Source organism: Natator depressus, chromosome 3 (assembly GCF_965152275.1).
Source record: "Natator depressus isolate rNatDep1 chromosome 3, rNatDep2.hap1, whole genome shotgun sequence".
Lineage (NCBI taxonomy): Eukaryota > Metazoa > Chordata > Testudines > Cheloniidae > Natator > Natator depressus.
The window spans coordinates 44985135-45003596 of record NC_134236.1 but is presented as its reverse complement, the minus strand read 5'-3'; the positions used below and the strand labels follow the sequence as shown (position 1 = coordinate 45003596).

The window sequence follows — 18462 nt, the reverse complement described above, 5'->3', positions numbered from 1 at the left end:
TAGGACGGAAGAATCCCATGCACCGTTACAGACTAGGGACCGAATGGCTAGGCAGCAGTTCTGCAGAAAAGGACCTAGGGGTTATGGTGGACGAGAATCTGGTTATAACTCAACAGTGTGTCTTTGTTGCCAAGAAGGCTAACGGCATTTTGGGCTGTAAAAGTAGGAGCAATTCCAGCCGATGGAGGGACATGATTATTCCCCTCTATTTGGCATCGGTGAGGCCTCATCTGGAGTACAGTGTCCAGTTTTGGGCTACACACTACAAGAAGGATGTGGAAAAATTGGAAAGATTCCAGCGGAGGGCAACAAAAATTATTAGGGGGCTGGAGCACATGACTTATCAGGAGAGGCTGGAATTATTTAGTCTGCAGAAGAGAAGAATGAGGGGGGATTTGATAGCTGCTTTCAACTACCTGAAAGGGGGTTCCAAAGAGGATGGATCTAGACTGTTCTCAGTGGTACCAGAAGATAGAACAAGGAGTAATGGTCTCAAGTTGCAGTGGGGGAGGTTTAGGTTGGATATTAGGAAAAACTTTTTCACTAGGAGGGTGGTGAAGCAGTGGAATGTGTTACCTAGGGAGGTGGTGGAATCTCCTTCCTTAGAGGTTTTTAAGGTCAGGCTTGACAAAGCCCTGGCTGGGATGATTTAGTTGGGGATTAGGTCCTGCTTTGAGCAGGGGATTGGACTAGATGACCTCCTGAGGTCCCTTCCAACCCTGATATTCTATGATTCGAACACAGTGCCCTCACAATTAATAAAACCTCCATTTGAATCTTTGGTTAACTGTAGTTGGTTGCACCTGCCTATTACGATAACTCTTTTGGATAGCTATCACTTCTGCAAGGCATATAAGTGAATTGCATATGTTAAATGCTGATCCGCCATTCACTGTTTTTCATAAATCTAAGTAATTCTTTATACACACCCAGGGTTTTTACCAAAGGTAGTTTCAGACTTTCTTATAAACGGTCTACAATTGTATTGATCTTCTTTCCCAAGCCTCACGTACAGAATGGGAAGCTACATTACATACACTGGATGTTAGAAGAGTTTTAGCTTTTTTATTTAGACAGCTAAACTTGGGATCTGACAGTCACACTGGATTCTCTCCTTGAGCATCATCCCTGCAGATCAAATAGGACCTGGGTGCTCTCTGTGCAACAGCAATGGACATAGTTCAAATTATGCCTTTTGTGAGAACTAGGCAAATCTGTGTCAATCAGTGTGCTTCTACAGGTTGGAACTTAGTAAGAAGTGTGACTTTTTAAAAGCGCAGTAGAAGACAGCTCATTCCCTCTTAGATTTGTTGGATCCATAGCACCAATGAAAGTGAAGACCAATAAATATACAATCTTGTCACAACAGTCATGGAGATATGATATACATAAGGAACAGATACACTGAGTAAGAGGCTACTGTTTTTATATAGTCACTTTTCAGAGTAGAATAGCACTTTAATACTCTATTAATTTCACTGGCTTTGGTGAAAAATATAAATATTAATGTGTATATGTGTATGTATTAAAAATATCAGTGTTGTGCCTGAAATAGGGCTGACCCAACAATAACTTTCCTAACATTCTGTAATTATTGCTGCTGCTCAGTGCTGAAATTCACCAAACCCATTGGGGAATGCCAGGTGTACCATGACCTGGAGGCAAGCTCTGTAGGTGCTTCAGCAGCTAGGCCTTGTAAGTTCTAGCCTCGGTGGGTCCAATGTATCCTCAATCATCTTTTACTCACTGGTATTTACAATTATAAGCCTGAAGCTAATCCATCTCCTTACAAAATCATTTCCTCCATTATTTGCACACACACGTTTGTTATAATAGGGTTGCTAATGAATAAATACAATCTGTGGGAAGAATTCTGTCCTCATTTACAGCAGTGTAAACCTGGAGCAATTCCACTGAAGTCATTAATTTTTTAGGATTTATAGCTGTGTAACTGAGACCAGAATTGGTCCAAAATTGATATTCAGAATTATGGTTGGAATAGACTTTACTAGCATGGAGAAAGAGAAATTATTACTAAATTGAAATCTCTGGGAAGAGAACAACTAAACATAACCATCATTAATCAGTAGACTTTTAGAGATACATTTCTGGTTCTGGGAACAAATTTTGTCTTTTCAGGTGAGTGCCTTGTGGATTAGAAATAGGTATTTGATTAATTTTATCTAAAAATACTGAATGAAAACAAATGTTCAAAATTGATAACTGGGGGAAAACAGCAATTAATTAGTTGGCATTATTAACTAATTATTTTTCATACAAATAATTAAGGGAAAACCAAAATAAAAAAAATGAGCTATTGATACTGATTATTCATGAGATCATCTCAGGGGATGTGACTCTCACTATTTTAGACATAGGAGTTCTTTTAATGCACTCACAATCAACAATTGAACCAGACTAAAATAAATAATATGTTTATTTAAGTAATTAAAATAACAAGAGAAAATCAATACACAAATTAATCTATAATAATTGTGCACATGACTTAAGTATATAAAATGAAAGGTAAATAAATGAGTAATATAAGGTATTAATATTTACAACCAACTTCTAATCAACTATGAACTACTAAAACATAAGAAAATCACATCAAAATTGTGATGAAATTGGTATCATAAAGGGTAAACCTCAAAACCCCATAGGAATCAACAACCATGCTATTCAATCAATTACTCAAGACATTAAATATATCAAAGGATATTTGTCTCCTGTTGAAAGAGGCTAATGGTTAAGTATCATTGATAATTCAATAAACACACTAAGTAAAATACTATCAAATAGCCAAGGTCAATTGAATAAAGGGAAACAAGGCTACAGCACTGTAACTCAGTACCAAAAATGTCTTAAAGTAAAAAAAAAATTATAATAACTGTTAAGCTGAATATGGTAATATACTTGATGCTATACTGTACTATAATACCAACTTAAACTAGACTAATAAACAATCTTCTCAGATCTGTCTTAAGAAACTACAATTCTAGGACCAAGTATAGGTTTTGAAAAAATAAATTCAAGGTTGTGACAATTACCGCTCAAGGTTAATCAGTGTTCAGAGACACATGCCTAGCTGGAAATTGTTACATTAACACACAACAAAAGCAGGAATGTAAGAATCACTCTGTGTGATTATTATACAACAGTGCAGAACAGCTAAGGTTAGCTCTGGTTTGGTGGAGTTAATGGGCTAAATTTTGGAAATGGTGAAAGATTCTAAGCAAGTAGTTTATAAGTTGATGTTTAAATTGATGCAAAGTGAGCAGTTTAGAAAACAGGGGTTAGGTGTGAAGAGGTGCTTTTATCTTTCAGTTAATTTGTATTAAGAGAGAAAAAACTTTTTAGATACCAGCAGTCAGAAATAAAACACACTGTGTGACCTGGTGCACCCAGGGTTGTGAGGCACCTCAATACCACCACTCCTTAGAGTGAGGAAGTTTTGTCTTTGCCTGCCAGGAGTCAGTTTCCTGATTCCACCAGCCACAAGCAACACAAGCACTCCCCTCTCAGCCTACATAGGCTCAGCAGTCCCTTTGCAGGTTAGTTATAGATACACTCCAACTTGTGTTACCTGGGGAGGGGGTGGAATCTCCTTCCTTAGAAGTTTTTAAGGTCAGGCTTGACAAAGCCCTGGCTGGGATGATTTAGTTGGGGATTGGTCCTGCTTTGAGCAGGGGGTTGGACTAGATGACCTCCTGAGGTCCCTTCCAACCCTGATATTCTATGATTCTATGAACTCCTGAGTCCTTCAGGGGTCCCCCTGAAGTGCCCAGCCCCTGACCCACCAGCCACTCAAACAATTTCCAGATACTCTGCTCCTGGAGGAAAAGTACCTCCCAGATACCAGTTATACTCTAGATCACAGTTCTGCTTAGCACACAGCACTTAATTTGTTTATAACAAAAACAAGAATAATTTTGTTCAATAAAGCTTATAGATTTAGTGATGGCAAGTAGAAATACTGGAAAGTAAGAGTTATACATAAAATAAAAACATATTACACAATCTAGAGCCTAAACTTAATTAACAAGATGTTCTCTTGTCTAATAAGACACTATTTACCCAAAGTTCTTCTCAGAGTTTTTCAACCAAGATGGCTGAGACCCTCTGGTGGCCCACTGGCAGATTGTCTAAGAGACCTAACATGACACTGTTTGGTGAACTACTGTGTAAATGCCAGATACAGGAGGTCCCTGTAACACTTATGCACTCTTGTGCCCTTTGCCAATTGACATCAACAGGTCCTTGACAGTCTCTCTCTCTCTCTCACACACACACACTCACACTCTCTCTCTCTCTCTCACACACACACAAACACACACACAGCATGAACACTAGCAAGACTGGTATGTAGAAAAGTAATTAGAGGAACACAGTACTTTTAGGCTTGGGCTACACTAGTGTCTTATGTTGGAATAACTATGTTGCTTAGGGGTGCAGATTTTCCATGCCCGTGAGCAACACAGTTACACCAACTGAATTCCTGGTGTAGAAAACCCTATGTTGACAGGAGACCTTCTCCTGTTGACATAGCACCACCTTTTCAGGAGGTGAAGTACCGACGCTGAGGGGAAAAGCTCTCTTATTGGCGTAGTTAGCGTCTTTCTTCACTAAGTGCTACAGCAGCACTACTGTAGCACTTTATGTGTAGATAAGCCTTTAGTAATTGGAATAAACAAGAGTAATCCTGTAGCAATGTAATTTACCACACCCAAAATGGAAATGAGGCACATTTAGAGTGTAAGGTATTAACATGTTACATAACTCTGTAGTTAGAAACATACCCCATGATTAAAATAAGTGTATTCTAATATTTACAGCATACATATACAAAGACTGAAGTGCGATTTTGAAGTTAGCTTTTCTCACTCATATATATACTGGTACTATAATATTACAAGGGGCAGAGATCTAAGGATGCTTCTCTCACCAGCAGGCAATTCTCACTCCCACATGCAAAAACAGCACATCGGCAAGAGAAGTAAGCATATAAGACACAGGGCAGAGTAGAACAGTGATATAACCAAGCTGCTAGTTCTCAGTAACACTTAAAGTTAAGAATTAAATTTTGACAAGACAATAGAACAAAAGTTAACCATCAACCAGTGAATTCTCAAAAAGGCTAACACCATACAGTACAACTCCAGATGTTTTAGAAATATACAGCAAGAGAGTTATGAGCTCAAGGTTACTTTTTTAAGCAATGGCAAAATAGCTTTAGTAAGCTGGCGACAAATCAGCCTTAATATACAAACATGCAAATATTATTTCCGCTCAATTACATCTTTAGATGAAAAACAGACAACTCAGTTTAGGCACAAGTATTTAGTTACAATGTATTAGTTTTAAATCCTATAACTCAGTCCAGTTATCTTAAGGCTATGTTAAAGCTCTGTTTCCCCCCATTTCTAGTATAATCTTTCTTGGTATTTATTTGGAATCCTTATATATCAGTATCTATGAAAGTCAAATTTATTAATTTGGAATTTTAATGTGAGGGTCCAGAACAATGGTCTGGATTTATGGAACAACAATCTGAACTAGAAGGAAGTTCAAGATTCTAGAAAGGCAGTATTTCTGCTTTCCGGGCCAAATTCTGGCCTCCTTCAAAGCACAAAAAATCCCCATGGAATTTTAGCAGTAAATATTGACTTAAGTCTTCCTATGCTTTAGAGCAAAGTGGAATTTATCTTCCTTATGTTGTCCAGGGAGTCTTCTAATATGGTGAAGATTTCATCTTATATTTGAACTTCAGGAAAACTCTTTCTTTCCAAAGCCTGCTTATATTTGGGACTTTGGACCATTAGGTTCCAAAACCCAGGTTCCTGTTTGTAATGGACTGTTAGTTAAAAAAACATTTCTCTTTGGGAACAAAGTCTCTGCACACTGCTAACATGAATAGGGGAGGGATCTTCTTGGCTCAGGATTGGGATACCTCAGTTTTAGGAACCTCAGGTGAATAGAAATGGATCTCTTAGTTGGAGAGAGAAAAATGAACTGGGATTTTGCAACACTTTTATGAGTTCTCTCTTGTAGGAGGGGGCTGGAGTGATTCCAAAAAGGGAACAGTTTATGTTTCTAGTATCTTCCTTTTGGGCAGTCCAAGATTTTGGGATGTATGTAGATCAGGCTGCAGAAAATAAATTTGTCAGCTGCACAAGTCAAAGTATCACGGCATGTTTCCTATCCATCCAGCTTTGTATCCTCATCTCAGAACTCCTTAATTTCTTCTTTAGCATTGTTAATTAAAATATACACTAACAGAATTGTTTAAAAATCTTTTTTTTTTTGCTCAACTGTTTGTTGCTATTTCTTCTTGAACCATTAACAATAGGCTAAATGTTTTCTCATATTACAGTTTATTTCCAATTAGGTTGATGTATTAGCTCAGTATTATAGCTTCAGAGTAGGTGTTTAAGCACAAGGGAAGGTGGATGAGTAAATTAGTCTTTCTTGACTATTAGATTTGGTGAGATGTCAAGAGGGGACAATTAGCTATCTGTTCTCACAAATATATTTCTTCTCTGAATGAAATTTATAAAATTCCTGGTTACTGAGGAATCTATAGCACAAGAAAGAGGAAAAAGGCAAGTAAACAGTGCCTATAACAGCTGAGGTTCATGGAAAGGTGATTATGCATTTAGCTTGGCTCGGTGTAGGTTCCGAGCTCTCTATATATTCCCTTATACTATTACTTTATCGCTTCTAAGTGAAAGAATATCAAAATTGCATTTTCAGTGGCCTAATTTAATTCTTTAGAACCCACAGCCTAGTTTAGCCTACATTATGCAGAGAAAGATTTTTCAGTCTCTGGGGAATGGGTGGCCTCTATGATACTGGGAACTATACCTTTTCAGTGGGGTATCTTCCCAGGCAGGAATTCTGGGGGAGACTGTTGCAAGAAAGCCACATTCTGTAGCTATGTTGAGGGGAGAAGCTCTCCCACCAACATCATGCTGTGCACACGACCACTTATGTTAATGTAACTTATGTTGCTCAGGGGAGTGTGTTTTTTTTTCATGGCCCTGAGTGACATACATTTTGCCGACATAAGTGGTAGTATAGATATGGCCTTAGTAAGAAGAGTTTCTGTTCTGGTGGAGCTTTTAGCTGCTTCTTTCTTCTACTCAGGTTATCTTCTTTCATTTCTATTTACTGCTGGTACCATGAGGTGTTCAGAAATCTCTCTGCACCCAAGGGGCTTGAAAGAGATTCTCTTTACTCAGTGATTCTGTTCCAAGTGTCTCTTTGTATCAAAGTATGGAAGATAACTGGAAGAGATTAAGCAGAGCTTCACTCTGTATCTGCAAGTAATGAATGCCAGTGAAAAGAGAAAACAGTTGGAAGGTAGCCTTATTTTTCTGGTAATAATGGGTTCTGATTCACTTGATGTGTTTGACAGTTTTCAGTTAACTCAAGCAGAGGAGGCTAATTATGAAACTATTACAGAAATTTCGGGAGTACTGCACTCCATGGAAAAAATGAAACACATGAGAGAAGATTTTAACCTGAGGGTACAAAAATAAAGTGAAGCCTTAGTCTAGGTTTGTTGTGGTGTATAAAAAATGAAATTAAAATGGTAAACTATCAGTTTAAATGCTCATCGTTTTCCTCGTCTGGCTTGCAGGCTAGGGGGCCCTCTATGGAAGTGTGTGATCAGAGAGTCAATCTGCAGAAATATAGAATAAAGTGTGGTAAATTGTGCCTCTCTGTTTTATGGAGTACTCTGCTTTCTATGTCTTTATTTTTTTGGTTCCTGTGTGCTATCAATTTAAATTTTAAGAAATAAAGTAGTGTTACTTCTCAAGAGTATTTCATGTTTTTATTCAACTTCTCTGTGTGTACGGTATGAACAAAACATTTGTAACTGGCTCTTCAGCCTTAGGTTAGTCTTGCAAATCCAAGTCCCTAATAAGAGACCAGATTGTGACCAGAATCTGGAACAAAACGCTCAGATACTACTAGGGGACCCATAATTAACCCCTGACAAGGCAGTTAGAATTTGCTACACTACGGAAGTCACCAAGAATGAAGCTTATGGCACATGGACAGTGCTCTGATATTGTAGACATGATTGAGAATCCAAAACACCGCAAGAAAAAGGATATGAGGCAGAGAGGCATGTGGAGCTCAAAGTCAAGCAAGAACAGTGCACAGAGCTGTACACACTAACAACCAAGACAATGCCTGGCATATATAGGAAAAGAAACAAGAAATGCAATGGATTATATCACGTTGCAAGCATCAGTATTAACATTGTGGACAAAGAGGATGACGACAGCACCACAAGCTCAAATGAGTTTTTCATAGGAGAAAAATAGACACTGCAGCAGGAGAAAATGAATGGATTGTCAACCTGAAACCAATATGACTTGGGGTTCTGGGAGCTGCCACACTTAATGAACATGACACAGTGTTCATCACTGATATAAATTAGTAGTTGCAAACAGAAGTGGTGTCATGTCAGGTTGCCCATTGTCATATTATGTTGTCCCCCCAGATGGACAAATAGTGATGAGGGTTAGGCAACACACATTCTCCAACTTCCAGAGTGGAGGAAGATAAGGGACAGTGAACTGGCTGTTTTAACTGAGAAGGTCTCAGTTAAGCAACTGCCACAACTGGGTAAGATAATCAAGCCCAAGGACATAACACTACCAGAACAGACTCACTTCCTCCTGAAAAAAAGTAGTGTTGATATGTCAAGGGAGACCTCGTAGTCTAAGTGACAGTGAAAAACACTTGAGCGTTTAATTGAACATTGATAGTAAGTTTAGTTGCTAGCCTGGTTATAAGTATTTGGAACTGGTGTTACATAAAATGTTCGTTGTTGACTGTTACATTTTGGCTGGGAAAGGAAGAAATTATATTGGGCACTGTAGGTTTAAATGATTTAGCTTCTCAGACAGGAAGAGTGGGGAGGGGACACCGCAGAAACTCATATTCTGTTATGAAGAGGCATGTGGAGTTATGTCACTGAATAAAGAAGATTGCCTTCAAGCACGGTGGGTTTAGAGTGATCACTGAACGCCACAGTCACCTAGCTGGTAGACAAGATTAAGGTTTGGGCCTTAATCCAGTCTTATGTCCATGTGACTCCAATTATTTCAGCTCTGCTAAACTGGAGGAACACAATGGAGAACCGGGCATGTTGTTCCTGATTCTGTTCTCACTTATATTGGTGCAATTCCAGAGTAACTCCACTGAAGACAGTGAAAGTTTTCAACTGGTGTGAAATCAAAATCAGGCCCATTATTTTTATATTTGATTACTATATTGTAGTTTGCATAATTTATGTATTTAGTGTTGTTACTTTTTGTATTAACCATGTTGTACAAAAAGAACACATTTTACTGAAGCACTCTTTTCAGACTGAATTATTAAATAAAATGGAGGTTACCTGCTGAATGTGATAAAGTAACACAATAGGAACACTTAATTCTGCAATGAAGACATAGCCTAATTCGAGTTATCTGCCTTCAGGTTAACTACTCTTGAGTTAGCCTAGCTCAAGTGAGAGCAACCACACTGAAATAACTCTTGAACAGGACATAGTGATTGTGGGAGCCTCTGATTTGTGCTAAATTTGAGATGTAGTCAATACCCCCAGCCAGTCTGAGTAAAAAACCACCACACTCAGGTAAAGGACTTTTGTGTGTAGTTGAGACTAAAGTCAGGGGCAACATATGACTTAAGAACAAGTTAACTTTCCAGTGAGGACAAGTGTTTAGTCATGTCTCTATCAAGTGTGAAATCTGAATATTTTTACTGGGTTTAGAAAAAATAAAAGGCTAATTTGATTTTACATAATTTGACTTGTTTGATGTAATAGCACAGAGCCATTAGGAAGAGCATCAGGAAGGGCATATCAAGTGGGGTCCTGCAGGGTTCAGTTCTGGGTCCAGTGCTAGTCAATATCTTCATTAACGATTTAGAAAATGGCATAGAAAGTACACTCATAAAGTTTGCCAATGACACCAAGCTGGGAGGGGTTGCAAGTGCTTTGGAGGATAGTATTAAAATTCAAAATGATCTGGACAAACTGGAGACATAGTCTGAAATAAATAAGATGAAATTCAATAAGGAGACATTAAAAGTACTTCCCTTAGGAAGGAACAAACAGTTGTACACATACAAAATGGGAAATACTGCCTAGGAAGGAGTACTGCAGAAAGGGATCTGGGGCTCACAGTGGATCACTCTTGGAGGAAAAAAAAAAAAAGCAAACATCATTCTGGGATATATTAGCAGGAGTATTGTAAGCAAGACACAAGAAGTAATTCTTCCACTCTCCTCTTCCCTGATTAGGCCTCAGCTGGAGAATTGTGTCCAGTTCTGGGTGCCACATTTCAGGAAAGCTGTAGACAAACTGGAGAAAGTCCAGAGAAGAGCAACAAAAATGATTAAAGGTCTAGAAAACATGACTATGAGGGAAGATTGAAAAAAAAAATGGGCTTGTTTAGTATGGAGAAGAGAAGACCGAGGGGGGACATGATAACAGATTTCAAGTACATAAAAGATTATTACAAGGAGGAGGGAGAAAAATTGTTCTTGTTAACCAAAATGAGGATAGGACAAGAAGCAACATGCTTAAATGCAGCAATGCGCTTTAGGTTGGACATTAGGAAAAACTTCCAAACTTTCAGGGTGGTTAAGCACTGGAATAAATTGCCTAGGGAGGTTGTGAAATCTCTATCATTGGAGATTTTTAAGAGCAAGTTAGACAAATACCTGTCAGGGATGGTCTAGATAATACTTAGTGCAGGGGACTGGACTAGAAGACCTCTTGAGGTCCCTTCCAGTCTTACGATTCTGTGATTCTGTGGTTATTCATAGGGAAAAGGATGTTGTTGGAAACTTCTCCTAAGGCCCATTCCTGCAACTTGTTTCTTTGAAGTCAGAGAGACTTCACATAATTTTAGGGTGTCCTTGAGTGGAATTTATTGCAGGATGGGACCCTTTCTGTGGATGACTGTTCCTTTCTCTTTGTAGGTGAACTGGACAATTTGATATGACCCACTTCATTGTGAGTGCCTCCAAATTTAATAAAAAATCAAAACCAATTCTTTCTCTCTTCCCCCTCCCATGCCACATCCACCCCTGAAGTAGTAGCTGAGACAGTAGCAAACAATCCTCATGCCCAGATTTGTTAAATGGGAAAAAAGTATAAAACTCTTGTCTTTTAAACTTAGGTTAAATTCAGGACTTGCGTGCCATTTCTGTACACGTTACACCACTTACTGCTGTATGCTGATGGACAAGTCAGTCAGGTATATTCTGCCTCTGATTTTTTTTCCCTGTACCTGCACTATGTTGTGAAGATGTGTGATGGTGAAAGTTAAGACAATGATAGTATTTCCAGCTTAATCATATGCCACCGGCATATGCACTTAAGGCCTTGTGCATGGGAAGTTTATCCGGTTACCTCAATTGCAAATAAAATAAAATAGAATACAGGAAATTTGAGTTGATTTGGCCTTCTTGCTATACATGTGTTTGTTTGTTTGTTTTTAACTAAATATTTCAACCTCTGGGTATAACAAATACACTCTCCTACTGCTTTAACCTGGCAATATTTGTGATTTTGTGTATGATAAAAGGAATGTGCAAAATATGTTGTGAAACCCGAAGTAAGCAATAGCTACAAGGTGGAAGGGTTCTTATGGGGAAAAATGACTTAACTGGTAGGTTAACAGTGTTTTTGCTTGGGATGCAACTTTTTTATATATGTTCTAAGGAATGTGAGTTATACTCATGTTGATTTTCGTTTGCTGCCTAATAGTTTCTGACTGAACAATTCACTGAAAACATTGTTTCTGTTCTTTCTAGACCTGAATTTCATGACATTCAATCTCATTGCCTTTGTGGGAGTGTCTCTACAGTGGTTTTCCTACAAAATATTCTGAAGTATTTCTAATGTACTTTGTCCCGGTAATTTGTTGAATGGCAGAAGTACAAACATTGGTACTTCTGTGCCAAACCTTCTTAAAACACTTTAAGAATTAATACAAAGTGTGTGTGTTTGAGAGGGAGGGGGGGATGTATGCAAAGCTGGCACAATATTTTCCTTTTAATCTTACCATGTACCTCATCTTTATAGGTCCAATACAAGGCATCCTGCAGTGAAGGGGGTGTGTCTGTTTAAGAGGAGATTTTTTTTCTCCTTGAAAGTCAATTTCAGTTCTGCTATTTCACCATGAGGTGTCTGAATAGAGGCCAAACCATTACTGTCTCTTGGGAGGAAATAGCATCACTTGCATAATATTCAGTTTCAATAAGGAAAAGTTTCATTTCTGTTGAATTTTGGTCTACAATGTTCTCAGAAGCCATAGGATTGGTCAATCTTGTTTTATTATTCTGTGGGTCAGTGTGATATTTTTCCCCATGTATTCTCCTTTTTCTCTTAAATTTCAGGAAATATTGAATTTGATCCACAAGCTATTCATCATCCTGACAATAATACTTGTGGGAATTGGTGCCAAAACACTAAAATAAAACTTTAACTGTTTTTCACAAAAGGGAAAGGCCAGTGCACCAGATCAAAAATGTATTTCCAAACATCAATAAAAAAGAATTGTATTGTAGTCATGACAGTGTAGTCTAGTACTATTATCATTGTTATTACTTATCAAGTTTATTACATAGAATAAGAAACAATCTCTCCCACCAAGAAGCTTGCAATCTAAATAAAGAAGAGAAAGGGTAGGGGAAAGAAAGAGACTACACCAGACAGCGAACAATGTGATGGTAGCAAACATCATATTACGTCCATTTTAGTTTTGGTTTCCATTTGTTATATACATCCTTTCAGTAGGTTTATGTTAAAAGGGGATTAGGTAGGTGGAAAGACAAAGAAATGGAGGAGTCTTGAGACCATGAGGGTGGGAGAGGGGGGAGAGGGGAACAAATATTTGCCACAAACTGTGCAGAGTGAAAAGTGCAGAAAATAGTACGATGACATCACCAGTGTCCATCAGTCCCTGCTTGAACTGTTTTCTGCAGCTGCCTTGTGCTGGCTCCGTCTCTGGCTGGCTCCTCCCTGCAATTTCTTTCCAAAAGCCACAGGGCTGTGAGAGGGGCAAAATATCTCATGGCTCCAAGTAGTCCCGGAGGTGGGATCTCCCCGGAACAGTTCCAGGCCTGGGGTGCTGCATGGGAGGGTGGCCACAACTAAGCCCCATTTTGCCCCTCCCACAGTGCATTAGTACTAGAGGGATGCAATGTTCTCACGGCTCTCTGTTTCTCTCTCTGTCCATTTATTATTAACTATGTACTGAGCTATGACAGCACTATGAAATCCATTTCTGAAAAAGTCATGGGGAGACTTTCAAAGGCACAAAGGGCAGTTAACCACCCAGCTGCTCACTCTTATTAATTGTTTAAAATATATAAACATTTGTTTTTTATGGTGGATTACTGCCAGAAGGCTATGGAAAGAATACATTTCTTAAGGTGGGTTTTGAACAGAGGGTGGTGGGATGATGCTCAGTCCAACATGGTCTCCCACAGTATTCTTGTCAGCAAGTTAAAGAAGTATGGGCTGGATGAATGCACTATAAGGTGGGTAGAAAGTTGGCTAGATTGTCGGGCTCAACGGGTAGTGATCAATGGCTCCATGTCTAGTTGGCAGCCGGTGTCAAGTGGAGTACCCCAGGGGTCGGTCCTGGGGCCGGTTTTGTTCAATATCTTCATAAATGATCTGGAGGATGGTGTGGATTGCACTCTCAGCAAATTTGCTGATGATACTAAACTGGGAGGAGTGGTAGATAAGCTGGAGGGCAGGGATAGGATACAGAGGGACCTAGACAAATTGGAGGATTGGGCCAAAAGAAATCTGATGAGGTTCAATAAGGATAAGTGCAGGGTCCTGCACTTAGGACGGAAGAATCCAATGCACAGCTACAGACTAGGGACCGAATGGCTAGGCAGCAGTTCTGCGGAAAAGGACCTAGGGGTGACAGTGGACGAGAAGCTGGATATGAGTCAGCAGTGTGCCCTTGTTGCCAAGAAGGCCAATGGCATTTTGGGATGTATAAGTAGGGGCATAGCGAGCAGATCGAGGGACGTGATCGTTCCCCTCTATTCGACATTGGTGAGGCCTCATCTGGAGTACTGTGTCCAGTTTTGGGCCCCGCACTACAAGAAGGATGTGGATAAATTGGAGAGAGTCCAGCGAAGGGCAACAAAAATGATTAGGGGACTGGAACACATGACTTATGAGGAGAGGCTGAGGGAACTGGGATTGTTTAGTCTGCAGAAGAGAAGAATGAGGGGGGATTTAATAGCTGCTTTCAACTACCTGAGAGGTGGTCCCAGAGAGGATGGTTCTAGACTATTCTCAATGGTAGAAGAGGACAGGACAAGGAGTAGTGGTCTCAAGTTGCAGTGGGGGAGGTTTAGGTTGGATATTAGGAAAAACTTTTTCACTAGGAGGGTGGTGAAACACTGGAATGCGTTACCTAGGGAGGTGGTGGAATCTCCTTCCTTAGAAGTTTTTAAGGTCAGGCTTGACAAAGCCCTGGCTGGGATGATTTTATTGGGGATTGGTCCTGCTTTGAGCAGGGGGTTGGACTAGATGACCTCCTGAGGTCCCTTCCAACCCGATATTCTATGATTCTATGATTCTATGAACTCCTTTGAAGTCGATGGAATCCTTTGCACCGATTTCAATGACAGTTGAATCAAGCCCTTTTTGCACAAGCTAGAAATTAAGAATTGTTCCCCTCACATCATCTAGCCTTAGCATAGCACTAATTTTGAATAATCGAGACTTTGCATTTTACTTTTTTAAGATTTCCTTCATCAATGGCTATTAGCCAGTTTGGGCAGGGATGGTGTCCCTATCCTGTATTCGCCAGAAGCTGGGGATGGGTGACAGACGATGGATCACTTGATGATTACCTGTTCTGTTCATTCCCTCTCGGGCACCTGGCATTGGCCACTGTCAGAAGACAGGATACTGGGCTAGATGAACCTTTGGTCTGACCCAGTATGGCTGTTCTTATGTTCCTAACCTGTCATGAAGTGAGTATGACAGTGAAATATGTTCCTTTGTGTTTTAGAATATAGAAAGGATGGTAAAACACAGTTTTAGTCATTTTTTCATCCTTTATTTGGTCCTTATCAATATCAAAATATTGGTATTAGCGAGCAGCCTTTAGTTCTAAAAATGAATGTAAAGAGTTGTAACTTGGTAGCAAGCTTAAGTTAAATATTGATACTTATAACAAGGTGTGAAGGCTAATTAGATAAGAGACACAAGTCGTAAAATGGCTGTTCTAGTAATTTTCTACCAAGCTGACTTCTGTAGGTGAAGCAAGTAAACAGCCAAGAATACACATTTACATAATTTTGTTGGTATTATTTAGCATATGTACTAAGAGGAAAGAATACTTTAGAATATTTATACAAAATGTGTCTTATAACATGACAAAAATTTGCAGTACCTCTAGAGCAAGGGTCCCAAACTTGGTTCGAGGCTTGTTCAGGGTAAGCCCCTGGTGGGCCACGAGACACTTTGTTTAACTGAGCGTCCACAGGTAGGGCCGCTCGCAGCTCCCAAACGGTTCACTGTTCCCAGCCACTGGGAGCTGCGGGAAGTGGTGGCCTGGCCCACGCCACTTCCCACAGCTCCTATTGCCCGGGAACGGCGAACCGCAGCCACTGGGAACTGCGAGCGGCCGTACCTGCAGACACTCAGGTAAGAACTGGAGGGGCAGTCAGTAGGCTAGGAATGGGCTGCTGGGCAACCAGACTGTGCTGTTACCTGGCAGGTACTGCAGGCTCAGTGCCCAGCTGAGCAGAAGCTTTGATTTCCACTCGCTCAGCCTGCACTAGTGAGTTCCCACTCACTCACCAGACTAAAACTCCAGCCTCTTCCAAGAAAGTAGAAGGGCAAGAGGAGTCCTACAACCTTAATGTGTGGAGAGAAGAAAAGGGAAGAATCCCTGGCTCCCCAATTACTATCCCTCCATTTCTATTAGACTGCAAAAGAGAGAAAGAGAGAGAAATGACTGCCTACTATTGCGGGCTCTCTGGGAGGCAGATAATAGATTTTTCTCTTCTTTTGATTGAGAGTTGGATAAGAAGGAACTCCCAGACTATTTAAATACTGTGTTAATTTGCAGTTTTTCTGCTTACCAGCCTAGGCCTGAAAAATGGATTCTCAGCAGCTCTCCTCCCTCAGACTAGGCCCTTTTCCCCAACCACAGTTAAATTACAATAGCTAGAACGAGTGCCCTGAGGTGAGACATGGGTATAGGCTGGACATTAATGGGGTGAGTGAGTTGGGAATCTAAGGCACATGGTTGTGTGGCATGGAGGTCAGATAATAGTTTGGGAAAGAAACAAAGTGCATTAGAAGATGAGTGAATGTGGGAGGGAGGAAAAGAATGAAATATAGTAACTTCTGTTCTTTAAAAAAACTGTACTTAGATTCTTGCGGTATTCCTGGTCATATGAGAATCTAGAAGTTGGCCATGCTTAATACTATGTGTTAGTATTTGCAAGGAGTCTTTAGGATACTACAGCAATAGTATCAACATAAAATGTTGGCATTCCAAATTTATGGCTATATCATCAGAGTGGTATTATACACAGAAACATCATGAGCGATTCCAAGTTTTCATTAATTTTAAAACTACTGCTTATATTGATTTTTATTATTTATAACATTTGTGGGGGTTTTTATTTGTGCAGGTTGTCTGGATTTCAGCTGCCATCATCTATTGTGAGCACTGGATCTATCCTCACACTTTGTTTCACCACAGACTTTGCTGTGAGTGCTCAAGGTTTCAAGGCTATCTATGAAGGTAAGATCTGCCTGTTTTTATACATGGAAGTTACTTGGAGAGTTATTGCAGGACCTCATTTTGCTTGAAATGGGTTTGTTTTGAACTGTTGGTTGGACCTCAGGGTACCCTGTTGAGACCTTGAATCTAAAACTACAAATATACTATGACTTTTCTGAATCCCAGCATGTCATTCATAGATGTAGTCTTTATTTTGAAATTGTGCATACAATCAATGGTGAAACTGAGTGCTTGAATCCATACCGGTTTGAAATTATGGTTCCAAAAATGGGTCCTGAATTATATTAATTTTAAAAATTTGATTTTTTTGTCTTCAACAATTACTTCTGAAAACTTTTTTAAATGCTGGAACTGGGATATAAAAACGTGGTTTGGATAGTAATTTGATCTTGAAAATTAGTATGAGATACTTTGCTTATGGATAAAATGCTCACATTTAGAAACTGAATGGCTTTGATATTTCAAAAAAATGAGACAATGTGAAAGATGATAAACAAGTTTGAGAATTCTGCATTTGTAGACAAGGTAAGGCCAAGGACTTCATGTCTGACATTATCTACTATGTACTTAAGTTTTAGACTCTTAAAGCAGGAGCAGTAGTATTGAGATAATAGCTTTGAATCTTACAGGAAGGATAATACTCCTCTTTTGACTTCTTCATCCTACATTTTGAAGTTGTTATCAGAGTCAGTGGTATACAGTAAATCACTTATAATTCTGAGTTGAATTATTAATTTTTAGTGTAAATACTTCCTTTGTTTTTATAACCGGGAGATGATCATCTCTACATAGTTAAAGTTGTGACAAGCTTGGTTTTGAACCCCTTTCTCCCAATCCAATTTTGCAAATATGGAACCAGCCTTCCTGCAATTTCATAAGTTTAGACTTCTGACAGAGGAATTTATTTCAGAAATATTTGGGACAATAAGTTATTTATCAGCTACTACAGTATGAAAAGTCTGATTTTTCACCTTTGCTGTGTGTGAAATGTATCTCAGAAATGGCTTGGCCTTAGGAATTTGGCCTTGGTCTATTCTTTCCAAGTGTGGCGGGATAATTTTAGTTATTCACAATGGATAGCTTTTTGGTTTTGTTTTTTCAAATGTGCCAAAGTCCTGTTGATTTAGGTTTATAAGTTACTTAGACAAAAGTTTGATAACCCTGGAGCATTTATTCTGTGCATTTATTGTGGACTTCATTATTTTATCCATTAACTAATAATATTTCTCTCTCTCTTCTAGACTAGTACATACCTTTCCCATATTAATTAGACACCTTGTGGCATTAATTCTGGGTGGGATTTTCAAAAGTGTTATCTAAGGTTTTGTTGCTGTGACAGTGTACTATCTGAGCAATAGCTTGAAGTCTTCAGATTTGTTTATATAGGAATCAGATATCCAGCTGTGGTTACTCTACTGATAGCTGGGGGATACCAGAATGAATTTAATTTGGTGTTTGTGTCCTATGAGCTGAATGAGAGGCCTAGTCTACACTAAATTTCTTTTAGCTAAAATGAATCACTGGTGCACTTCTGTTGGTAGCAATGCTTGGGGCAGTAGTGAATATAAGGTACTATCAATCATCAGCACTTTAATCACCATTTACTTGGGCTATCTCTAAGATGGATTAGATGACC

At 39.2% G+C, this 18462-nt stretch overlaps 1 protein-coding gene across 1 annotated transcript in view; it reads left to right on the top strand.

Moving 5' to 3' along the window:
• Positions 1–18462, top strand: part of CSMD1 (CUB and Sushi multiple domains 1) — a 1960312-nt gene that overhangs the window by 505762 nt on the left and 1436088 nt on the right. Inside the window, exon 3 of the mRNA XM_074947791.1 lies at positions 16714–16826. Coding sequence (XP_074803892.1) covers positions 16714–16826 — 113 coding nt within the window. The remainder of the gene's footprint in view (positions 1–16713; positions 16827–18462) is intronic.